Source organism: Panthera uncia (genome assembly GCF_023721935.1).
Source record: "Panthera uncia isolate 11264 chromosome B2 unlocalized genomic scaffold, Puncia_PCG_1.0 HiC_scaffold_24, whole genome shotgun sequence".
NCBI classification, from domain to species: Eukaryota; Metazoa; Chordata; class Mammalia; order Carnivora; family Felidae; genus Panthera; species Panthera uncia.
The window spans coordinates 6,427,903-6,452,411 of NW_026057580.1; the positions used below are offsets into that span (position 1 = coordinate 6,427,903).

At 53.9% G+C, this 24,509-nt stretch overlaps 1 protein-coding gene and 2 long non-coding RNA genes across 3 annotated transcripts; 2 read left to right on the plus strand and 1 right to left on the minus strand.

The window, feature by feature from the left end:
- Nucleotides 1-1,839: 1,839 nt before the first annotated feature.
- Nucleotides 1,840-10,366, minus strand: MAPK13 (mitogen-activated protein kinase 13). The gene is made up of 12 exons (XM_049652763.1): nucleotides 10,160-10,366; nucleotides 9,183-9,312; nucleotides 8,133-8,191; nucleotides 5,101-5,209; nucleotides 4,876-4,905; nucleotides 4,435-4,482; nucleotides 4,204-4,318; nucleotides 3,989-4,060; nucleotides 3,113-3,192; nucleotides 2,766-2,844; nucleotides 2,479-2,655; nucleotides 1,840-2,181 (listed from the first exon to the last, which is right to left on the minus strand). Exons 1-12 carry the CDS (start codon nucleotides 10,276-10,278, stop codon nucleotides 2,099-2,101), a joined length of 1,101 nt encoding a protein of 366 aa, XP_049508720.1. The 5' UTR covers nucleotides 10,279-10,366; the 3' UTR covers nucleotides 1,840-2,098.
- A 3,645-nt stretch (nucleotides 10,367-14,011) lies between these two features.
- LOC125937872 (uncharacterized) lies at nucleotides 14,012-18,660 on the plus strand. Its single transcript, XR_007462533.1, has 3 exons — nucleotides 14,012-14,201; nucleotides 16,228-17,994; nucleotides 18,580-18,660. It is a non-coding gene; the product is annotated as an uncharacterized LOC125937872 (long non-coding RNA).
- A 2,562-nt stretch (nucleotides 18,661-21,222) lies between these two features.
- LOC125937873 (uncharacterized) lies at nucleotides 21,223-23,657 on the plus strand. Its single transcript, XR_007462534.1, has 2 exons — nucleotides 21,223-21,323; nucleotides 21,866-23,657. It is a non-coding gene; the product is annotated as an uncharacterized LOC125937873 (long non-coding RNA).
- The last annotated feature ends 852 nt before the right edge of the window (nucleotides 23,658-24,509 follow it).

A 24,509-nucleotide genomic window follows, 5' to 3' on the forward strand; every position in this document is an offset into this window, starting at 1 on the left:
GTGAGGAGTCTCAGAAGGCTGAAAGATTTAACTGAGGGATTTTGACTTGGGGGACTTGGGGCAGTTTAGTAACCAGCAAGGTGAGGGCTGTGGCAGGACACGGCCAGCCCCTCTCTCCTTGACGGCAGGTTCACCCTGTGGGAGAGGAAGCAGAATCCATGGACATAGGCAGAGAAGTTCAGAGAGGCAGGCTAGAAGGTACAGAAGGCTGAGCCACCATTGAATCCAAGTGTGGGTTAAGTGTCTTGGGCCCAGTGGTCAAGGCTGCTCGGTTCAATTCCCGACATCCCTACTCCCTGGCTGTGGGTATCAGACCCTATCTCCCTGGGACCTCAAGGTTTTTTCTCTCTTTTTTTAAAAGTAGACATGGTTTCTTTAGAGCAATTTTAGGTTTGCAGAAACCTCATACCAAAGTACAGAAAGTTCTATATACTCCCTCCCCAACACTCCTCCCGCCCCTGCCTCACAGTTACCCTATTATTAACAGGTTGCATTAGTGTGATCCATTTGTTACAAGTGAGGAACCAATACTGATACATTATTATTAACTAAAGTCTATGGTTTACTTGAGGGTTCACCCTGTGGTATTCAGTTCTGCTGGTTTTCACTAATGCATGATGTGATGTGTCCACCATTATAGTCTCAGAACAGTTTCACCCCCCTAAAAGTACCCCGAGCCTCAGTCTTCACTTCTGTAAAATGAGTGTGTGAAGCCCATGTAAGTCCTCCATTGCAGGTTGCTGATTTAGTCCTTGACAAATGGTACTGAACCCAGTGAAATGTTTTTCTAAATAAGGTCTGGCGTCCATCAGAATCCCTGGGCATGGGTCAGGGAGGTCTTCATTAAATGTTCTCAGGTCTCAGCTTCAGACCTGCTAAATCAGAGTGTCTGGGGTAGGGCCCAGGAATCTGCATTTAACCCCAGGCCCCAGGGCTGGAACGACAAGGCCAGGCTCCTGGCTCCTTCCCTGTGCGTGGGAATTTGTTCTTGCCAAAGCTCTTCAAATGTAAACAGAAAAATCCTATCCACTGTCAGGTTAAAGCTCAGGAGAGATGTATCATTCCCGAGAGGAGGCCGGAGTGGAACAGTTTTCCAGAAAGCCCGGAAAAAGCCTGTTTCTGCCTGCCTTCTGCAGCTCCCAGTCAGCAAACCTGCTATTGTTTCGTATCTTGATTGCTTATCACTCACCCAAAATAACCTGCATGTAATGTCTCACCAGCTGCAGCTCTCTGCAACTCCCTTAATTTAGCAGCCAAACACGTCTGGCAACAGAGCGCGGGGCCCAGGAAGGAGCCCCTCCCTCGTGGCCATCGGTAGTGGGTCCAGTAGTGTCCTCCCCGAATCCATGTCCACCCAGAACCTCAGAATGTGACCTTATTTGAAAACAGGGTCTGGGTAGATGTAATTAGCAAGGACCGAGACGAGATCAGACAGGATTAGGGTGAGCCCTAAATTCAATCACTGGTGTTCTTATAAGAACAGGCGAGGCCAGACAGATACGCGGAGGGCAACAGGCCACGTGAAGACAGGGGCAGAGACTGGAGTGATGTAACTGCAAGCCAAGGAACACCAACGGTTCCAGAAGCCACCAGCAGCTGAAGAGAAGCAAGGGAGGATTCTGCTCTGAATCTTCAGAGGGAACATGGCCCCTCCGACACCTTGATTTCAGACTTCCTGCGAGCAGAGCTGTGAGGGCATAAAGTCCTGCTGTTTTAGGCCATCCGGTTTGTGGGGATTTGTCACAGCAGCCTTAGCGAACGAATAAGCCGTCACTGCCCAGACCCCCTGCCCTGGCTCAGTCCGCCCCTCAGCCCGAAAGAAGGACCCCACACATAGGCGATTCTCCAGACTGGCATTTTAATGTGGCTGGTTGTGATCAGAGCTGTTTTCTCCCAGCCAACATCCCTGAATTCTGCATGTACTAGGCCTGTTTCCTACCACAAGGACAAGGGCCCTGTGTCCTCCGCCTGGAAGGCTATAATCCAAGAAGAGCTGAAACTGTAGTAGTGACAAACAGACATCGGTCCCAGGGGCAGTGTCTGGCAGGTGGTGCCGGGTGGTGGTCCCTGGGCTCAGCTAAGGGTGAGGCTGGGCAGGTCACTGCAGCTTCATGCCACACCGGCGCCGTGAGTCCTTCCGGGCAATGGGGCTGAAGTTCACAATCTCCTTGTAGATGTGCTCTGAGAAACACAGGGTGGCCCGAGGTGTGAGGTGTGTGTGTGTGGGGGGGGGGGGGGGCGGGTGCCCAGAGCAAAAGAGAGGCCCCCTCCCCGGATGTAACGTGGAGCAGAAGTCAGCTCAGGGAGTAAGAAATGCACACAGGAGACAATATCTGCTCAGAGAGAAGGAGGTGTTGACAGTGATCCAGGAGGGCGGTGGGGCCGCCAGAGGCCACGCATGGAAACCATGGAGCCAAAGGACAGAGAGGCTGCAGGCAGAGAGAGGACGAGGACGAACCCGAGGCCCCCAGCTCTTACGCTTCCATTCATCCACTGTGAGTTTCTCATGTTCTAAGGAGTCATCAAATGGCTGCGGGGCCTCTGTCTCCTCCTCCGGGTCTCGGAAGGGTTCAAAGAAGGGGTGGGCGAGGGCCTGCGAGGCCGTCAGACGCTTGTCCACGTCCAGCTCCAACATCTTCTCTAGCAGGTCTGTGGCTGCAGCGACAGAAGACTCATCTCACATCCCAGGCCTGGGAGAGCCCGCCCGCTGGGACAGACGTCAGAGGCCCGTCAGAGACCCGTGGAAGGCAGGGCCCAAGACTCACCCTGGGGGCTGGCCCGTGGGAAGAGCTGAGAGAAATCCTTCTTGGGGCTCTGTGGCAGGGACTGGATGTAGGATTTGGCCTGGAAGACAGAGAAGCACTGAGTAATCCCCATCTGTCAGCCCCTCGGGCTCAGGACTTGGGGTACAGAGCGGGGGGGGACCCCAGAAATGCCCTGGGACCGGGCTGAAGGCTCAGGTCAAAGCCCAAAGTGGGATGAAGGCAAGAGCATCTGCCAGGGCAAAAAGGAGGCAACGGGGGAGCCCTCCTTCCCCAAGGCCCACAGCCCACATGACCCCTGGTTAGCCAAGTGCACAGCCGAGGCCAGTCTAGACCCATTTGCCACTCACTGCTTTGTCATTCAACTTCTGCACAAACTCTGCACCCGGCACCCCGGTCACTTTCAGGATCTGGGACAGCTGGTCCAGGTCTTGGCAGTGGGTTAAGGCTCCGCCTCACTCGCTGCTGGTAGATCTGAGGCTGCCCTTCCCGCCGCCCTTCCGTCACTCCCACCCAGGCCCCGTGGCAACGAGCCAGGCTCCAGACGTGCCTTCCTTCCGGAGAGGACACAGGTCTCTGGAAGGCTTCCCACCCACCAGGCTGGGTTAAGAGTCCTTCGCCACAAATGTTCCTGGATACGACCCCTTTCCAGCTCCCATCCCGCCCAGCCACCTTCATCCCTTTCTTCATCACCGTCCCCCCTGCCGCACACTGAGTTCGGCAGGGCAGACTCCACATATTCTCCTCCTGCACAGCACACAGGGGCTCAATTAGTGTGTGTGATGCCAAAGCATGATGTATTTTCTACATGGTGCCGGAATGACAGGTGGTGCTTTTCATCAATTCCCTTCCCTGCATTTTAAAATTGTTCTAGAGTCGGAGGGCACCCGGGTGGCTCAGTCAGTTAAGCATTTGACTCTTGATTTCAGCTCAGGTCATGATCTTGTGGTTCATGAGCTCAAGCCCTGCATCAGGCTCTGCACTGTCAGTGTAGACAGAGCCTGCTTGGGATTCTCTCTCTCTCTCTGTCTCCCTCTCTGCCCCTCCCCTGTTCTCTCTCTCTGAAAAATAAATAAATAAGCATTAAAAATAAAATAATACAGTTGTTCTAGAGTGAGCAGGTACCACTTCTGCAATAACAACAAAAAAAGAGGGATTAAAGTAATAAAGTGTCTGTTGAAGGAATGAATCCCTGGATGGAGGTGGGCTTTTCCAGCAAAGGATACAATCTTTCCCCTTGAACAGAGTTTTCCCGGTCAGCATCTCTGCCATGATACAGCCCACAGACCAGATGTCCACTGCAGAGGGAGGGAGGAAGCATCACCTGGACCAGCTGACCAGGACCCGGCAGTCAGTCGACCCAAAGGAACTACAACGGCCCTGAAGAAGCTTCCAGAGAAGATCCCCAGCCCCTGCCACCCCCGAGCAGCTGGCCACTGACCAGTCTGGTTGTAGTGCATCCAGCTGAGGATCACCTCAGGGGCCCGGTACCAGCGGGTCACCACATAGCCGGTCATCTCAGCATCTGCGTGCCGGGCCAGCCCAAAATCCAAGATCTATGACTCGCGGGACAGAGGGACAAAGAGTTGCTGCAGACAGTCCTGGAGCAGCTTTTGGGGGCTCCCAGGGGAGAGGGGCCCACCCCAACCCGCCCCAGCCCACGCCCACTCACCTTCAGCTCACAGTCCTCGTTTACGGCCAGGTTGCCCGGCTTCAGGTCCTAGATGAGAGGAGAGAGGAAGCACTGGGCCAAGAGGCAGAGATGGGAGCCTGCCCCCCCACCTCCCCTCTCTGGGTGTCAGTCTCCTCGTGTGGAAAATGACGGCTGCACCAGGTGTCCTCCTGGGCCCATCTAGCTCTAAGATACTCCTGATTCCTGGAGCCTGAAACAGTTCAAGGCTTGCTTCGTTTGTAGCACTCAGAAAGTTCCCCAGAACACAACGTTCTTCTGAGCAGGCCTTCCTGGGCCAAGGCTGGGGGGGAAATATCCACACGCCAGGTTCCAGAGGACTCTCGCCTCCCCACTCCTTTCCTCCTCCCCGGCTGTGGAGAATCCTTCCATGGTGCAGAGGGTGGAGGGGCCTCTGAGGACCGGAGCGGAGAGAGCACTCACCCTGTGGACGACCCCAGCTGAGTGGATGTACTGTGTGAGAGAGAGGGAGAGAGTGCGAAGGGTGAGTCCGGCACCCGGCTTCCACACCAGGTGGTTCAGGCTGGCTCCAAACCTCCTCTTCCCTGTCACAGGGTGCTCTCCCAGCCCCCAAGTCCTGGTGTTCTCCAAACCTCAGGTGTCAACACCAAGGCGCCCCCCTCGGTCACCTTCCGGGCCCCCACACACCTTAAGACCCTTGAGCATCTGATACACCAGGTACTGGATCTTGTCCTCACTGAACTCCATCCCCATGATCTTCTGCAGGTCTGTCTGCATGAAGGGCATCACCAGGTAGCTGCAAGGCACGAGAGCTTCTTGACCGTCCCCAGTCCCGCCCAGCCCCAGGCCTGAGATCACAGGAGGTGCAAAGGAGCTGGGGCAGAGCACAGGCCTTAGAGGTGGCCTCCGTGTGCAAGAACCAGCCCCCGCCATAGCCAGCCGGACCTCCACACGGGCCTCCTGGCTTCTGGCCCCCAACCTGGCCACGGTGGCCACCCAGCTGGCAGAGCTCAGGGTAAGCATTCTAGCTGGAGCATGCTCAGGAAAACCAAATGGAGCTGTGTGCCCTCGCCTTGCCCCCTTCCACGCCCCACAGAAAGCCACAGCTGCGACTTAGAAACATCTGCCAGAGTTCCCCTCTGCTTCTGTTTAAATACTTTTTCCCCCAGAGGGTCATGCCCAGCTGGGAGAACTCCACAAACAACCAAGGATGTGTGCCCTTCCAAGAAGGAAATAATAAAACATTTTATTTTTATTATTATAGAAGGGCAGAAGAAGGAAGAAGGAGTAGCTGAGCCATTGTACCCTCCTGTGGGATTGCAAAACAGGTCAAGGTCAGCAAAATATAGCTGTTGCTCAAGGTAGTAACAGCAACGTCCAGAACAAAATATGATTTAAAAAGGAATATCAAAGGGGTGCCTGGGTGGCTCAGTCAGTTAAGCATCCGACTCTTGCTTTCTACTCAGGTCACAATCTCCCGATTTGTGAGATCGAGCCCTGCATCGGGTTCTGCGCTGACAGCACAGAGCCTGCTTGGGATTCTCTTCCTCTGCTCCTCCCCAGCTTGCTCTCTCTCTCTCTCTCTCTCTCTCAGAATAAATAAATAAACTTAAAAACAATTTTTAAAAAGGAATATTAAAAAAAGAAAAGGATGTGATGAAGGCCATCTCTATGAGCCTGTGATTTTCTGAAACTTTCTTTTACCTGATCATCTGCCCTCCCCCATGAGGGACCCTGCTTCATGCACTGTCCCCTCCCTAGTGTTGTCTTTCACCTCTACATGGACCCTGGTTCTTTCTTCTCTGGTGACAAACTTGAAGTCTCACCATGCTAGAACCACCTTCCCTTGACTTGGTTCTTCAAATAACTACCCTTTCTCCCTCCTTCCCTCCCCAGCCAAACTTCTAGAAAGAGTGGTCCACACCTCTTGACCCGCTGCCTTAACTTCCAATCCCTTAACAATCTGGTGTCTGCTTCTGCCCCTCCGAAATGGCTCAGATCAAGATCACCAATGACCGCCCTCCTCCCCACACACACACCTGTGGCTCCCTTTCTTCCTGTTGGACCTCTTGCAGTCTGACACCTCCTCAACATTCTCTGTTGATCTCTTAATCAACAGTATTATACCATGTTCTACCCTAGCCCAGACCTTCCTGGGCTCCAGATGTGTTTGCAACTGCTGATTAAACACTGGAACGTTCATAGGCTCCTCAAAAGTAGTGTCCAAAATGGAGTTCATTCTTTCTCCCAACGTCTGTTCTTCCTCCACTTTGTATTTCAAGCAGGAGCCTGGCATCTTGACCTACACCCCCCTCTCCCAGCCACTGCGTCCCAACAGATAGGGCCTTTTGACAGGTCTCAGGTCTGCTCTTTGGCATCCCATCACCTCTGCCTTATTTAGATCAAGGTCTGGATCTGGGACACTACTCTCCAAGCTCTCTCTCCTGCCACAGTGCACCCCAAAATCTTATCTGACCACATTACCCCAATGTTCAAATCCTCCCTGGACTTGAGGCTGCCTGTGGGATCAAGTGTGGACTCTTCCCTTGACCAAACCAGCCACTGGCCTTCACTAGCCACAGTGAACTTCTCAATATCGCCCCAACAGTCCAGTCTCTTTCATGAACCATGGCCTTTGTCCATGCAGTTCCTTCTGCCCGGGATGCTTTTGGCACCTTTACTGCAGGCAAACATCTACTCACCCTTTGGGGTTGAGTTCGAGCTTCCTCTGTGAAGCCCCCTGAGGCAGCATACAGTCCCCAGCACTTGACCATACATAGAGCACTGACCACACTACTGTGAGTATTCATTTAGAGACTACACCCCCACCCTTCCTGGGGGGCTGGTCCACTTTAAATTCCCCACGTTAAGCCCAGCAGCTGGCTTCATTGGAAAAAAAACTCCATTCGGAATCACTGCATTAAATTTAAAACAAAAGCATCCTAACAAAAAGACCTTCAGCTGCATGTGAAATAGGGTCAGTTCAGGGAGTCTGGGTGGCCCAGTCAGTTGAGCATCTATCTGACTCTTGATTTCGGCTCAGGTCATGATCCCACAGTTCGTGAGTTTGAGCCCCATGTGGGGCTCTACAAGGACAGCATGAAGCCTGCTTGGGATTCTCTCTCTCCTCTCTCTGCCCCTCCTCCTGCTTTTGTTCTCTCTCTCTCTCTCAAAAATAAATAAGTAAACTTAAAGAAAAAAAAGAAAGAAAGATTGGGAAAAAAAGAAAGACTCCATCTTCCCAAAGGTTCCTACGTTTTAGACCAGGCACTGGTCTAAATTTTCTGGTTCTATGTGACCGTCAAACACCCCATCAGCCAGAGGCAGCCAAGCCTTCCCGCTCCTCACTCCATGCCCAGACCCACACCTGGGACCCCACAGAATGGGGAGGTAAGCCGGTGCAGATCCTGTGAGGACTGGCAATGAGGTCTTGGTGGTATTAAAGCGGGTAGTAAGCGAAGCCAACAAGCAGACAGCTCTGTGTCAGTCAAGGACCCCGCTAAGCCCCTCCCACCTCTTCCTGCCTGCCTTTCTCTCCACCCTTGGCTGGATCCAGACAGAATCCAGACAGAATCACGCATTAGTGGACGGCACAAAGGGACTAGCAGGACAGGAAGCCCCCCTACCCAGAAGAGAGAAATCTGGACTCTCCCCCAGCTTGCTCCCGAGGGGCAAGTAAGGCCTGCAGATGCCCCGGAACCCAGTGCAGCCCAACTCACAAGTCATGGAAGCCGCGCAGGGAGGAGGCTGGGGTGAAGACATCCAGGAGCCCGATGACCTGGGGAGAAGGTTGCCAGTGAGGCTGGGCAGCCGCCACAGCCCTCTCTCCCCCCAGCCCCGGGGCCCCAGCCATGCCTATGACCACCGGCCCTTTCCTAATACACCGTCTCCAGCAGGAGGCAGGCTCCTGGCCTTCTCAGAAGCAGTAAAAAGGGCAGAAGAGGAATCCAGGAGCAAGATCACCTGTGGCTGGGGGCCATGGGGAGGGGCTGGCTGAAGAGCAACGGGGCTTAAAACGTGCCCAATGTTTTGAAATCATTATTTTAAATGTTCACCCTCCAACCTAGGTATCCTGTTCCAAAGCCCAGTTGCTAGGTCCAGAGCTGGGTGACCAGCTTTCCCAGCTGCTTCTGTCAGACAAGATGCTCTCATAATTCTGCACTGAAGCCCCAGAGCCTAGGTTCAAATCCCAGCTCTGTCACTGACTAACCATATGACCTCTTAGTCTTTCTGTGCCTCAGTTTCCTCTTCTGTACCTGGGAGTAATAGTACTTAACTCTTGTAATACGTGAGGATTAACAAGTCAGTTTCTGCAAAGCTCCGAGAAGAGCACTTGGCACACAGTAGGTGCTCAACTGTCTATGGTTTTTGTTGTTATTATCAGGGCCACGTGTGCAAATACATTAACCAGGATGGGGGGCACCACAGCTCTGAGACCTCAGAACAAATGACAAAGCGCCTCTGTGCCCATGAAACAGTATGTTTGCATCTCCCAAAGCTCCTTTTGCTCCACTGCCAAAACTACCCTTTTCACCCTTCCTGGGAAGTAGGCAGGGCAGGTCCTGGCGCCTCGTTTTAATGAGGTGAGGAACAAGAGTGGGAGGGGCAGGGAGGAGAGTCCCCTTCTCCTGGCCCTGTCCTGAGCTCCCTGCACCCCTCAGGCCGGCGCCCTCCCCCCCCCCCATCCACACACACAGGGAGGGACCTGGTCAGGACCCCTCCCCGGCTCCCCCTCCCTTCTCCGGAGCAGCCCCCAGGCCCAGCCCTACATTCTCATGCTGCATGTGCTTCAGCAGGCGCAGCTCTCGGTAGGCCCGCTTGGCAAAGATCTCCGACTGGAAGGGCCGGCTCAGCTTCTTGATGGCCACCTTCTCCCCTGACCGCTTGTCGATGGCGGAGCTGTAGGGCACAGACAGGTGAGCGGGCTGTGGCTTTCCTGCCCAGCAGCCCCCACTCCACATCCCGGGTGGAATCTCCCAGGTCACTCGGGGGAGTCCAGGCCATCCACCACCCCCCCCCCAAAAAAAAATCCCTCCTGGCCAAGGGGCTAGGCTGGGAGGCACAGAGCCCACCCCCCGGGACATGGGGAGCAGCCTCAGGTACAGTGACAGGTCAGGGGTATCAGAGGGGACCAGCAGTAACTGACAGGGGTGCACGGAGCCTGGCGATACACAAGTTAATGCCAACAGGATCCAGAACCCGGAGGGAAGCTCACTCTTTGCAACTTGGCAAGTCGCTTCTCCCTCTTTGGGCCTCAGTGCGCCCACTTGTAACATCAGGGATTCACCTGGATGAACTCCGGGGTCCCCTATAAGGTTCAAGTCCTGGAGAACCAGACCCAGTCCTAATTCAAGCCACAGAGACCCCGCAAAGTGAGAAAAGTGAGATGGCGCCTGTAGTGGCCTCAGGCCAGCCTCTGCCAGCCTGAGGCTTCTTGCTCATACTCCGCTGCCCAGTCGCCTCCTCCCAGCTCCAAGCGCTCAGCTCAGGAAGAGCCCCTGCGAGGGTCTTCCAAGCCCGCAGGGACTCTGGACCTTGGGGTCCTCGCTCAAGGCGGTTGGGCGAGCGGCCCCGAGGGCCCAGCGGCGGAGGGGACCCCCAAGGCGGGTCTGGGAAGGGGTGCACTGGCCCGGCTTGTCGGGAGGCTCCACCTGCGTCCCCGTGCCTATGCGCCCGCCGCGTGTCCGGCCGACGCCCCGCGCCCCCCCCGCGCCCCCCTGCGGCGCGCAGGCCCGGGGGGTCTCACCACACGGCGCCATAGGCCCCGCTGCCTACGTGCGTCGGCGACACGTAGGTCTTGGGCAGCTCCCAGGCGGTCTTGTTGACGTCCTGCTTGTAGAAGCCCTTTTTCCGGGTGAAGCTCATCCCGGGCACCCAATCTCGGTGGCCCCGGCGCGGCGCCTGCGTTCGCGGCCCGCCGGGCTCCCGGCACCCGGCCCCCGCTCGCGGTCACGGCCCGGCCCGCCCCGCCGCCAGCTCCTCCCCCGCGCGAGGGCGGGCTGCCGGCTCGCCCAGGTGCGCGGTGCGCGGCCACGCCCGGGCCTGCCCGACGGCCCAGGCGGTGTGGGGACGCGGCGGGAGACCCAGCCAGGGCGGCAGGTGCGCTGCCCTGCAGGGGCGGCGGGGGGCGGTGCAGGGGCGGCGCTGGCGGCCTGGTGGACCCCAGGGCGTCCCGCGTAGGGCGGAGCGGGACACCACAGGGCCCCCTAGGTCCTTCCAGCCCGGGACTCGGCAGGAAGATCTGCCTGGGGCTGGTGAAGACAATTTTGGAAAAGCAAAACCACACCCTACAACTTTTTGATTGTGGAAAGTTTCAAAAATGCACGAAAGTAGAATAGCCCAGTGCTTTCTCACATTTGAACGTGCTCACGAATCCCCTGGGAATTTTATTTTATTAAAATACAGTTTCTGATTCAGTTGATCTGGGGTGGAGCCAAGATTCTGCATTTCTAACCCGCTCCCAGGCTCCGGGGCTCTCTGGACGGCACTTGGTCGGTGAGGTTCTAGTGAACCTGAATGACCCCAATCCTTCAGCTGCAACAATGATATCAACTCTTAGTCAATTTTGTTTTCCATCATTTTGAAGCAAAACTAGGCCTTATATAATTTCACCCATAAATATTTTTTGTATTTCTAAAAGATAAGAAGTACTCTTTAAAAAAAAAATGTTGTTATTTTTGAGAGAGAGAGACAGAGTGTGTGTGTGTGTGGGGGGGGGGGGGGGGGGGCTCCAGAGAGAGAAGGAGACACAGAATCCGAATCAGGCTCTCAGCAGGCTCCCAGCTGTCAGCTCAGAGCCAGATGTGGGGCTCGAACCCACGAACCCTGAGATCAGGACCTGAGCTGAAGTCAGAGGCTTAACCATCTGAGCCACCACGTGCCCCTAAAAGTTCAGGACTACTCTTAAAACATAACCACAATATCATTTTTACACTTAAAATTAACAACGGGAATTCTGTAGCATCAACTATCCAGTCCAGGCTCAAATTTCCAGTTGGACAGTTTTTTGTGACTTCCTACTGCCCCATGAGGGCAATGATAAGCCAGGGCCTTCTGCCCCTGTGTCTGGTGGCTCATGAAGCCTGAAGAAGATTCTGTGCTGGAATTAAAGCACGGAGGCCTCCCAGGAAGCGGGGGTGGCGGGGTGGGCAGAGAATAACCACAAGAGGTCCACATGCCTGACTTATCTTAAACTGCAGTGGCCTGGGGAAGGGGTGGGGACCTCTCCCTCCAAGTTGTCAAAAGGAGAGAGGGTGTCTTGGAGAAGGAAAGCAACTTGCTTGTGGCCTACAGCAAGCTGGGGGTCCTCACTAGGGAGTCTGCAGGCCCCAAATCCTGTGCCACGCTCCCTCCCACAGAGTTGTGCAAGTTATGCAGCATCGGGCACGGTCTGGAAAACCACCACAGGGTGAGGACCGTGCAGAGATCCCACAGAAGTGCCCAACAGGCATTGCAGGTAAGGAATCTGCCTTATTCATGTCCGGCACACGGTAGGAGATCGAAAACTGTAGTGAGAATGAAATGGAATGGAAAAATCAGCCCATTTGAAGTGAAAAGATATTTACTGAACACTTGTGTTTGCCATGTGCCAGTCATTATTCTAAGTGTTTTACGTAGACAACTCCCTTAACCCTGGTAAGAGGTCTGTGAGTGAGTCAGTATGATTATTATCCTCATGATAGAGATGAGGAACCCGAGGTACAGAGAGGTTAAGTAACTTGCTGAAGGTTGCACAGCCGGCAAGGGGCAGAGCTGGGTTGAAGAAGTGAGCACAGGGGCACCTGGTCAAGTGTCCCCTTCTTGATTTCCAGTCAGGTCATGATCTCACGAGTTCGTGGGTTCGGGCCCCACATCAGGCTCTGTGCTGACAGAAGAGATCCTGCTTGGGATTCTTCCTCTCTCTGCCCCTCCCTGGCTTGAGCTGTGTCTCTCAAAATGAATCAATAAAAAGTTAAAAAAAAAAAAAAAAAGAAAGAAGTGAGCTCCGGTTCTAGAGGCTATGTTCTCAGCTCCAAGTCTATGCAGCGTCTCGGGGTTGAGAGGCCTTGCTTCTTAAAGGAGATGGTCTGCATTCCAAATCATCCCCCTCACTCACATCGTGAGGACATGTCGACTGATCAAACCATGTCTTCCTCCGCACATCCCGTACTAGGGTGTCCGACATATTCCCCACCCTCCCTGCCCCATCCTCTGCTCTGGCCCTGAGACCCTGTGGGAGGAAAAGGGAAGGGGCTGTGTGCCTGGGAAGGCTGCCAGGGGAAGGCACCCTGACTCTGAGGCTGGGGTGACGTCCTGGAAGCCAGAGTTCAGGACTGGGCGCAGGCAAGACAGAATTGTCCGGGGGACTGAGATTTCCTTCTGGGTTGAGGATCCAGTTCCCCAGGGTGGGGACAAGGCTTCTGACTCTCCCGTCTGTGTCATCACCTGAGCGTGGCAGAGGTGAGCCCAGAAAGGTGAGGAACACCGGGGCTCCTGCCCAGGTGGGCACAACCCCATGAGGGCGCGAGCTGGCCACTCAGGCTGTGGCTCTGGGTGCCTCTGAAGCAATGGTCAGGAAGTGACTCAGGCCTCAGACTGATGACACTGACCCCTGCCCCCTCGGGCCCCAGCTGGGCCTGTGTTTACTCAGCAGCCGGGCGGCCTCGGACAGAAATGCCTTGGAGGATCCAGTCTGGGAAGTCACACGTGGGAGAGCAGTCACAGGGGGTGACTGAGGACGTCCTGGGTGCTCCCTCCTGCCGCCCCAGGGCTCTCTTCTCTTTCAGCCCCAAGACCCCCCTGCTCTTCTCCTCCCAGATGCTTGGCCCTGTGTTGTCATGTTAGTTTCTGCCTTCTCGAGGCCGAGGCAAGGGCGTTAGGAAAACAACTTTGGAACGTGACCTGGCTTTCCACCCTGACTCTGCACTACCAGCTGTGTGGCCCTGGGCAGAGCCACCGCCCCTGTCTGGGTCTCAGTGCCCTCCTTGTAAAGCAGAAGTGAAAGGAAAGCAGGGCAAACATATCTGAAGAGTCCTGGCAGTGTATCATCCCACGTGCCCGACCAGGTGGGGACCGTCGGCGCCTCCAGCCAGAGATCACTCGAAACATACCTGGGAGTGAACAAGCCAGGTCTGTTACTCGTCACAGCGAGGAACATACACCAGGGGAACCACGGGGTGTCTTGGTAGCAGGGTGCTGGAAAGGACTCGCTATAATGTTTGGGTTTGTGTTGGGCGATTGGTGGAGGGTTTCGGGAAGCAGGACTTTGATCTGGATTAGAGGCTGTCGGGAAGTGGAGGTGACTCTGTGATTGGGGATCTTACGTCTTACCTCGGAGGAGGGCCAGCTAGAAAGAGGAGAGAACTTGGTCACCGGTAGAGAAGTCGTCTTTACTCGGATTAGCTGCCCGGGGGATGTTTGGTCGTTTTTGTGGCCTGGACGCTATTCACGTTTTGTCTGTTTTCAGACGTGATTCCGGAGTTCTCTTGTGTTTGTCTCGGTCCATCACGGTGGCGGATGGCCCTGTCCGTGTTCAGCGGGAGCCACACCAGGCCCTGGCTGGGCCAGGCAGCTCCCGGATGTCACGGCTGCTTTGCTTTGTCAGGATGCTATCGTTCCCCCTAGGACAGATGGAGAGACCGGGGCACCTCTTGGCCAGAGTCCCACAAGACCAAGAAGGTGGTGGATGGGGTCTTCAAACCTGTTATCCTGCTCCAGAGTCTGCATGTTTCACCACCAACTAGGCGGCCCAACACCAGACAAGCACCTGTGCAGTGACTGTCGCTGTAGTGTGGTCTCCCGGTGACGCTGTGAGCCTCCGGAGGGCAGGGGCGTGGGTTTTGGGGGGGATTGGTGACCGGTTTCTTAGAATGGAGACAAAGCCTCATGGGACATTGAGGCTGGCTGCCCGTGTCCCCTATCCTGGCCACCCAGACTCCATCTTGCCTCAGGCACACAGCCACTCAAATACTAGAGCCCCCTCTGTCCCAAACACAGGGCCGATGACTCAAACCCTCACCACAGCTGGCCAGGAGACCTCTACGAAATGAGAAACCATGATGGGCCTGGGGCTCCTGCCGGGATGAAACAGCAAGGGGTCCCCAGAGCTCTGGTTCCAGCTTTGGGAGATTCCCCTGCTCCTTAGGGACTTCCAAAACTCCACGAAACAATCAAAATGGAGACAAAGTAGGGAATTGCAGAGGGAAGGCCACGCTTGGGGGCTGCCCTGAGGCTTGTTAGCTTAGCTAGCCTTGGACAAGTTAGCCTCTCTGAGCCTCAGTTTCCTCATCTGTAAAACAGGGCTGGTAACAAGACCCACCTCACGGGACGTCACGAGGACTAAAAGAGATGCTGGGAGAAGTGTCTAATTCAGTGGCTGGCACATGGTAGGTGGCCCTCCAGAGGCTCCTTCCCCAGTGTCATCCAGCTTTGCCTCCCGTTGCCAGACCCACACTGCTCCACCCCAGCCCCACCCCCTGCCCCAGAAGCCACTCCCTAGGTGGCTTCGCTCCCATCCTACTCCCTTATCATGCTTTTATTACTTTTAAGTGTTTATTTATTTTTGAGAGAGAGAGAGAGGGAGGGAGAGGCAGAGAGAGAGGGAGACAGAGCTGACAGCAGAGAGCCCAACTCGGGGCTCGAACTCATTAACCGTGAGATAATGACCGGAGCAGAAGTCGGACCCTTAACTGAGCCACCCAGGCTCCGCCTTTGATTATCTTTTAATGTTTGTATTTAAATTCCAGTTAGTTAACATACGTTGTACTACTAGTTTTAGGTGTAAAATATAGTGATTCAGCACTTCCATACAACACCCAGGGCTCAGCACAAGTGGCCTCCTTAACCCCCATCACCTGTTTTACCCATCCCCCCACCCACCTGCCCTCTGGAAACCATCAATTTGTTCTCTGTAGTTGAGAGTCTGTTTCTTGGTCCCCGCCCCCTCCCTCTTCTTTTTAACCCACCCCCAGGACACATTGGCCCATCCACTCAATGTTTATTGCCTGCCAGATACTGATCCAGGTTCTGGGCACATGGCCAAAAAGTAACAGATAAAGATCCCGCCGCCCCCCCCCCCCCGCCTCCGTGGCATGGAGCTGACATTCTAGGGGGGAAGCAGAGGGAAAACCAATGAACAAATTCTAGCCTTAGGTTGAACCACATGAAACTGCTGATATTTGACCATTTCATGGGATTCAAGCAAATGTAATGTCAGGTAGCGGTAAGCACTGTGAAGAAAATACTGCCGAGTAAGGATACAAAGAAGGACGGTGGTGCTCTTTCGGGCAGGGAGTCAGGGAAGGTCCGTCTGAGGAGGCTATAGGTGAGCAACACCTGAATGTACAGAGGAGTGAGCTGTGCACATCTCCCGCCTGCCTTCGAAACTTTTCCCCTGTGCTCCCCCATCTGGCGCTACCCTGGCCACGCCCTTCCCTCAGCGTCCCTGAAGGTGGGTGAGACCAGCTCACAACACCTGGGAGCAGCTCACTGGCCCCATATGGGTACTGGGCCATCTTCCCCAGCACCTCTTCCTCTTCTGGGGGGCTGGGCCCACTCAGGACCTGAGCAGAACATCCATCTCAAGAACAGGACATCGGTTCCCCCTTCTCACTGGTGCCCCTCAACTGAATGAGCCTTTTTCCCAGCCACCTTCGCTCTGCCGTGGTCCCCTCCCTGCCCTCAGTTTTAGCACCCCCTGGTGGAGTGCGGGGCTGGGGACAGCTCTGCTGGAGTGGCACCTCCCAGCTGGCCTACTTGGGACCCAGAAGGTGAACTTCCCCTCCTTACACCATACACCCCTCCACTCGACCCCAACACCTGTCTCTCTTTATCCAGCCTGCACCCTTGACCCAATCCTGTGAAGATGTGGCCTGGGGCCAGCCTGGTGAGACACTCCAGGGATGCCGAGGACACTTCTCCATTTGATCTGCGTTGTCCTTTGTGGTGCTCATCGTAATCTCAATTAATCTGCACTGTCCTCCATTGAAATGTCTGCCTCCACCACCGGACAAATGAGTCGTTGGGTCGGCAGTATCTTGGTCACTGCTGAGCCCCTGGCCCTGTGCCTACTCCACAGTAAGTGCTCAGTAAACACCTAGTGAATGAACGAACCAAAGATTTTCGTCTCTTGCGGGTTCAAGAGGCAATGACCGGAATGTGGTTTGAAGACCCAAAAGGTGGAAGTGAGGAAGCAACAGTAGAGGGACCCTGCTTGAAATCAGGTCCCCCGTGAAGTGTCTGGAACGTGTGGTCTCTGTTTGGTTGGACATGCTCTATCCTGAAGGGATTTTGGCTCTACACTGTGAATTTCACTGCTCTCTGAGGCAAGGCCTAGGGGCTCTATGCTTGTGTGACCCTCCAGCTCCTACATGTGGTGGTAAAAGGCTTTTGATTAAGAACCAGGGTACACAACCTGACCTTGGGGACCTCTTCTGTCACCAACAATCTGCACCAAACTTCCATTGTAAAGCAGTCCCCCCACCCCCTACGGTCTTCACTGCTCCCACTGACCCTGTCGGGAAGCCAGACCCTCTACCCTTTGGAATTGCCCTTCCTTCCTGATCTTGAAAGTTCAGCTCTAAGCTCACCTCTTCCAGGGGGTGTTCAAGAGTGAACTCTAGACCTGCTTGCCTCCGTACCCCACTGTATACCCTTCCTACCCCCATGACCCTGGCTTCCCCGCACCGCACACACCCAGGCTTTGTGATGACCACAGTGTCTTTGGGTATACTCCTGGGAGCCAGTGGAGAGGTCGACAAGGACCAGGAGGCAGACCAAGGGTTTGAATCCTGGGTCAACACTTACAGGCTGTTTGACCTTGAGTGGGTGAATGCATGTCTCTGAGCTTCCTCATCGGTAAGATTGGAGAGCAACGCCCACTTAGCCAGGACACGCAGGAGGATTTGATGAGACTCTGGTTTCCTGTTTGCTCCCTCTCATCCTTCAGGACTGCTCACATGTCCCCTCCTCTGAGTGTCCTCCTTGACCCCATTGCAAGCCATGCCCCACCTGCTTTCTCGGCCTCATTTTCCTTGAAGACCTTCTATAGCTCTCAATTCACTCGCTTATTATCCGCCTGCCTCCGCTGGAACATCAGGGTTAGGGAATAGGGGTTTTGATGATTTTGCCCATTGCTGAATCCCAAGGTCCTAGAATAGTGCCCTGCATACAGTCGCTGGCTGAATGGCGGGTACGTAGTGGGGGTTTTCAGCAGAAGCTGCTATTACGACTGTGCAACTCTGTCTTCTTTGTTTGCAACTGACAGGTTGGCCGAACTTACCTTCGGGCCTGGGGCAGTCCCAGCTCGACGATCTGCCAAACTGGGGTAATGGGGTCACCGTCCTGCCTGGGTCCCTGTGTGCCCTGCTTTGGGCAGAGGAGGCTGTGTGCCCTGGAGGCCATCTCGACAACCTGCCCTTCCAGGGCAGAGGCCACTGGGCCCGCCTGCTCCACCCCTTCTGTGTAAACATCCAACACTAGGACACATGAATCATCTCCAGGAAACCCACAACCCTTGTCAGGGTCAAAGAAAGCCAGATAAGACGAGTAGGACTACCTGCCATGACAGAAGTTTGGGCTCTGGTTCCAGTTCTGCTTCTTTGGGTACTTCAGCTTTCTATTTTTTGTACTTAACAAATATTGATAGAGCGCAAATTACTTGCCAAAAACTGTTCCAAGAGCTTTATCCATATGTAACTCATTCGGTCCCCTTAAGAACCTTAAGAGATGGGTTAATAATACCCTCCATTTTGTATATGAAAAACATGAGGCACAGAGAGGCAAAGTGACTCACCCAAGGTCACACAGCTGGTAAGGAACAGAGCCAAGAGTCAAGTCTGGGGCCGTCTCAACCGTCCGCGCTGGTAACCATTGTGCTGAACTGCACTGGACAGCGCCCCTGAAGGCCCAGCCTTTGCCTTTTAGGAATCTGAATTTACAATCCCAGATGGCGTCTCCGTTGTTTGGCCACGCATTTATCTTCCTAAAGGTTCCGTTTGGCTTCCCTAAACAAGAATCTCCTTTCCTATCCTCCCTATCTAATCCCTGAATCTCCCTTGTTTCTAGAAGGAAACGGCCAGTGGTGTGCTAGAAAACTGGCACGGGGTGGAGGAGGGGAGGAGGGGGGAGCCCCAGTGCCTAGCGCTTACTGATTTGTGGCATAATCCTTCCATCACGGCCAAATTCAAGCCACCGACGTGATGTCGCCGAACATGGAGTCGAGAAGAGGTGCTCGACGTCAGCTGTCGAGAGCCACAACCAGCGGGCCCCAGCGCTGTCGGCAAAGATGCGGCAACAGGGGTAGGTGGGATGCGCGGCATGAACCCCCAGCTGGGCCGCTGGGCCCAGGGACTGCGCTGCTCCCTGGCCTGTGCCTCCCAGGCCCTCCCGGGACCCTCGCACTTCGGTGAGGCCGCCCTCCCTCGCCCAGGGCGGGATCTGGCTTCGGTCGCCCGCGGAGCAGACTGTGCACCAGCGGGCCAGCGGCCCAGCGCAGGTGTGACCGGCAGCCCAGCTGTGGTTGGTCCTCCTGGTTACAGCAGCCTTTCCTCCGCGACACTCCCCACCCCTGGTAGCTCCCTCTTGCCTCCGGGGGAAAAAGTTAAAACTCCTTAGCCTGTTGGACAAAGCTTGCCGTCATCCGGGCCCTGCCTTTCTGGCTAATCGGATCCTCCACGGCGTCGGGGCGCAGACGACGTGCCTTACTCATCCCTGGCACCATACCTTTGCCTGAGCTGTTGCCTTCCTGGAATGCCAATCTTTCTGGAATGCCCATCTTCTGCTTCTCCAAGGGTGGGGAGGGACCCTCGTGCCTCAAGGCCTGGCTCAGTAGCACTTCCTGGGGCTGGCTTTGCCTGGCTGCTCCTACCCAAGTGCGTTCTCCTCCTCTGACTCCTGTAGGACACAGCAGGCCGTGAGAACTTGAACTGTCAGTTGACATTCAAACCAGACTAAACTGCCTGTCTTGAGGCTATGAGTGTTTTATTTCTCTCTGTCCTCCGAACCTACTGAGCAATGTGTCGTAAAGCCTTAATCCATTCCACTGAATTTTACCGAGCGCCTATCAGGACGGTGAAGATACACGGACAAATGTCACAGCCTCTGTCCTCAAGAAACTCATACCCTCGTGAAGGAGGCAGAGCAAAACAGGAAATGAGAACACACTGTCACCTGCAGGTGGGAATGTAAATTGGTACAAGCTTTTAGGAGAACGTTGAACAACCCCTTAGATGTAAGGGGTGAAAACGTGAGCCTCCTTTATCCTGGGGATTCCGTAGCTGTCAATTTAGTCGACATAAAACGGACAAGGGGGCACATACTTATCAGTGTTGTTTATCATCTGTAGCAATAAAGAGAACTTTCCAGCATTGTGAGAAAAAAAGGAAAAAAGGGCCTGGACGGATTGTTCCAGATTTGCAGAGTGGGTGTGCATTATTCCCATATGTGATTTTTTACTTGTGCTATATATGTATCTGTAAAAATATCAAACTGGATCACGCTGCAACTTCCCTTTTCACTCAAGATTGGTGGCGAGGTCTGCCCATGTTGATTCAGACTAGCTCGAGATTTCTCAACCTCGGCACCAGCGACACTTGGGGCCTGGTAATTCTTTTTTTTGGGGGGGGGGGAATGGGGGCGCTGTCCAGCGCATCATAGCAGAGCCCTGGCATCTACCCACTAGATGCCAGCAGCTCACCCCTCACCCCCAAGTTGCGACAACCAAAAATGCCTCCAGACCCTGCCCCACGTCAGACAGACAAAACCTGGGAGGAGGCAGAGAGTCCTTCTAGTACATTTGCTCTCACCGCTGTGTAGGATTTTGTCGTAGGAACATACTGCCGCTTATTTTAAGCAATCTCTACACCCAATGTGGGGCTCGAACTCACAACCCCGAGATCAAGAGTCGCACATTCCACCGACGGAGCCAGCCAGCGCCCCCCTGCCCCGTTTGTCTGTTTTTTTCTATTACACATAATGCTGAGTGAAGAGGCCCCAGTATTCATTTCCTTGAGCCCAGTGGGGAAGTTTCTCCAGAACAATGACCTAGAAGCAGATGCGGAGTTATAAGGTATATATGCAGCTTCTACCCTTGCTAAGTCCTGCCAAACTTCTTCCAACCAGTGCAAGTTTTACTCACAGCCTTGGTGTAGTCGAATGCATTAGCCTTTTCCTTTATGATTTCTGGGGTTTGTGACATGCTTCGAAAGCACTTCTCCGTTCAGATCTTTGGTTTGTCTGGAAGTGATTACAGCTAATGGAGGAAAGTAACTGTCCAGTTGTCTCGACACCATTTACTGACACAGATGACTGACTGACATGTGTCACCTCCGTAGAATGTGTTTTTACAGATTTAGAAAATCTTCTAGAAGTTAAACCACCCTGTCAACAGCTCTTATTTCTGGGAAGTGGGATAATGGACGCCAGGTAGCTGCATTTAAAATTTTGTCAACAGGGGCACCTGGGCGGCTCAGGCGGTTAAGCGTCCGACTGCTGATTTCGGCGCAGGTCATGATCTCACACGGTTCGTGGGACCGAGCCCCGCGTCGGGCTCCTCGTGCCAGCACGGAGCCTGCCTGGGATTCTCTCTCCCTCTCTCTCTGTCCCTCTCGTGCTCACACACTCCCCCACCCTCATAAATAAAAAAAATAAACAGAAAAAAAACAAAAAATGGTCAAAAGGGAAACAGGTTTCGTGGTCACAAAAGAATAGTGGTAGTTAGAAAAAGTCGTGTGCGACTGGTGTGCTTGGTGCAAGTTACAGAAACAGCTGGAGGGGTCACGTGACTGGAGGCCGGGGGGGGGGGGGGGGGGAGGCCCCGCGCGTGCGCGCTGGGGTGTTTCCTAACTGGGGAGCGGGTGGGACTCGTCCGCGGCAGAACAGCCTCCAGATGGGAACACGCCTCGCCGCAAGCATCTGTCAGCAGTCATTACCAGGTAGTCACTGCCTCTGGCACTGGACGGAGCTGCGGGTGTGGGTTTTCGGTACGGGGCCCATGGCCTGTGTCATACCCGAGCCATGGCCGAGGGGAAACGGGTCTTCGTGTTGCGGCAGCGGATGCTGGCTTTACACCTCACAGCCGGAAACAGATGACTGCATTGGCAGCCCCGCCCGCCAGGTGGAGCCCGCTAACGAGGTCGGGGACACACAGGCCTAGGACTCCCATGAGAAAGTCGCACAGCGTCGGCCGCGCGCCCGGGAGGGGGAGCAAGAGGTGCACCCGGCCCAGAAACGGCCACCAGCAATGAGCCCTCAGACGTGCTGTTCTTGGGGTGCCAGGGGAGTGGTACTGTCGTCGCCTGCGACTGTCTTCTTCCCCATTAGTATGTCAGCTCCAAGAGGGCACGACTCTGACTTTTAGTCTTTCTCGTGTTCCCAGTGCCTGACCCAACAGATGTCTGTGAAATTGAACGAGGGTGCGAGATACCACAATGACTTCCAACTTCCCCTTCTTTCTCCCTGATATTTTCATTTGAAGGTGGCAGATGGATGGGGAAACAGTAGGAAGTATCTGGATCATGGCCATCAGCCACCTTCAATCATCTTTTGATTCTTGTTCCAATTCATTAAACTGCGGTGCCTCCGACTCGAGTCATACAGCAAGATGCAGCCAAGAGAATCAGAGTCCATTTATCCTGAAACTTGGCCGTTCCTGAGCTGGAAACTTCCACACCGCACCGTTTCTTAGGGCAGGTAATCTGTGCATATTTAGTATCTTTCTTTTGATGGTCTTTGCTCGGAAAGACTGTTGATTATACAAACGGGAAGCAGAGGACAAGATGATTTGCAAGCGATTAAAAGATGATAGTCATTCAGTGACGCAGTCAGTAAAGATCGGCCGCCTGTTGTGTGTCAGGCACCATGCTAGGTGATGGGACACAGTCGCAAATAAGATGGCTTGTGCCCTTGAGGACGTACAGCCCCGAACTAACATTTATTGAGCGTTTAATGTATGCCATTGAGCATTTAACGTGCCTTAACTCATTTTATCCTCACCACAACCCTCTGAGGTAGGTTCCGAAAGATGAAGTAATTTACTCAAGATCGTACCACTTGGAGATAGAGGGGCTGGGCCTCGGACCCACGCAGACTGTTTCCAGAGCCTGTGTCCTTGACCTTTGCAGGTTTTTGCTCTCGAGCGGGTGATACAAACATCAGGCCGTGACAAAACATGGCCAGGGCCACCACAGATCAATGCAGACCCGCACAAGCGGCACCCGGAAGGGACCGCTAATCCAAGCTGGGGGATGGCCAGGGAAGGTTTGCGGAGGGAGTGGTGTGGATAGCCAGCCTGGAGGAGTGAAGAACGAGGCAGGGGGTTCTGCACAGAGGGAACGCCATGCACAAAGACCAGAGGAGACAAGGCTTAAAACACATGGTGGCATTCTACATGGTGGCATTCTACGAAGAGTACCGCCTTAGCGAGGGAGGGAGAAGTGACAGCTGGGGACAGAAGCACTGAAGGGGGGCACAGGTAGCTGCATGCAGCTCGTCCTCAGACCCACTTCTCTCCCGAGCGCTGGAGGTACCTTTCCATCCCAGGTGAGCAAGAAGGCAAGGGAGAGGGGACTGGGGCCTGGGAGACGCCCAGGGTGCCCTGAGTGAGGTGAGGCACCAAGTGCCCGGCTGTGGCTGCCGTGGACACTGGTGTCCTTTTCACTCCTCTCCTCTTTTCAGCCAGCAAGTCCTTAGGGAAACTATGCAGAAGGAATACAGTTTTGATTTTCTTTTGGAAACCAGGAGGGGCGTGTCTAATGTCAATGCTGCACAACTGTGGAGCTGGGAGTCCTTCAATGGCGATTTTTGATTTTTGAATCCAGCGTCAGCAGCCACGTGACTCGGGATGAGGCTCTGAGACAGTACTTGTAGAGACTATACAAGTAAGGATATCAATTGCTTAGCATGCAGGAGGGGGCAGTAACTGCTTTTTAGCAGGGAAGGCGGGGCACCGACAGGGGAGAAGAGGAAGTCAGATCATCGACATGGAGGTTTCGCTGCTTAAGGCTCTACAGCCCTTGAGTGATTTCTATGTCAGCCGTTCTCAAAGGGTGACCTTTGGAAGCCGTTGCATTTTTGGTTGTTGCAACGACCAGAGCTTTCTGATACGTAGCGCACAGGAGGCATCCTGCAGGGTGAGATTCTCAACGGGAATTGCTTCATATGACAAAATAAATCCTGCCGGACATTCACAGGGGTGGAAAAACCTATTTATGGTTATCTGAGCCTAGGCTGTAACTTGACTTTATGTGTAAAACACAGGCTCGTTGGTTTTTCTGTTTGGTGGTTTTTTGTGTATGTACTTAAAATTTCCAGGATCACAACTGAGTATATGAAAAAAGATTATACTTGTTTCATTTGAAATTTTACCAACAGTTGTCCCCCAATTTCAGAAAGTCACATGACCGACAGCAGTCCATCATGGCATTTGAGTTGCCAAGACAACACGACACAGTGGTCACATTCAACACGATTCTAGGTTTAGGAGCAAGTACCTAACTGCTTCCGTATGTCTTTTATTTATATATTTATTTTCTTTTTAAAAATTTTATTTTATTTTTGGAGAGAGAGAGACAGAGCGTGAGCAGGGGAGGGTTCGAGAGAGAGGGAGACACAGAATCCGAAGCAGGCTCCAGGCCCTGAGCTGTCAGCCCAGAGCCCGACACGGGAGCTTGAACTCATGAGCCGTGAGATCATGACATGAGCCTAAGTCAGAAGCTTCACTGACTGAGCCACCCAGGTGCCCCTGCTTCAGTATGTCTCTTATGTGGTTATGCTTGAGCATTAGCATGTTGAAGTGTATCTTTTTTTCTGTATCCATCATTTATATTAGATCGTTCTATCTGCTTTGAAATCGTGTGTGTGTGTGTGTGTGTGTGCGCGTTGTCTATGAATTTCACTTCAGGATCATCAAAAGAATGTCTCAAGATATTAGTTATGCAAAAGCATGTTGGATCTGATAAAGAATTGAGAGCCACTGTTCTTTGCCAAGGGGCCAGGTTGGCCCTGTGGTTTTACATCGTCTTTGTGCCCACCGTCAAACGACACTCAAAAGGTGGTGGTGTTTATATATTTTCTTCATTGCAAAATTGGACTTAAGGTTACTTCCTTACTTAATTGCTTAA

What these genes read in the sequence shown, in the direction of transcription:
- MAPK13 (XM_049652763.1), bottom strand. Translation starts at nt 10,278, where the DNA reads ATGAGCTTCACCCGGAAAAAGGGCTTCTACAAGCAGGACGTCAACAAG. An exon ending in GGGGCCTATGGCGCCGTGTG is followed by an intron (nt 9,313 to 10,159) that starts GTGAGACCCCCC and finishes TGTGCCCTACAG; the next exon opens with CTCCGCCATCGACAAGCGGT. An exon ending in CCCACGGGCCAGCCCCCAGG is followed by an intron (nt 2,656 to 2,765) that starts GTGAGTCTTGGG and finishes CTGTCGCTGCAG; the next exon opens with CCACAGACCTGCTAGAGAAG.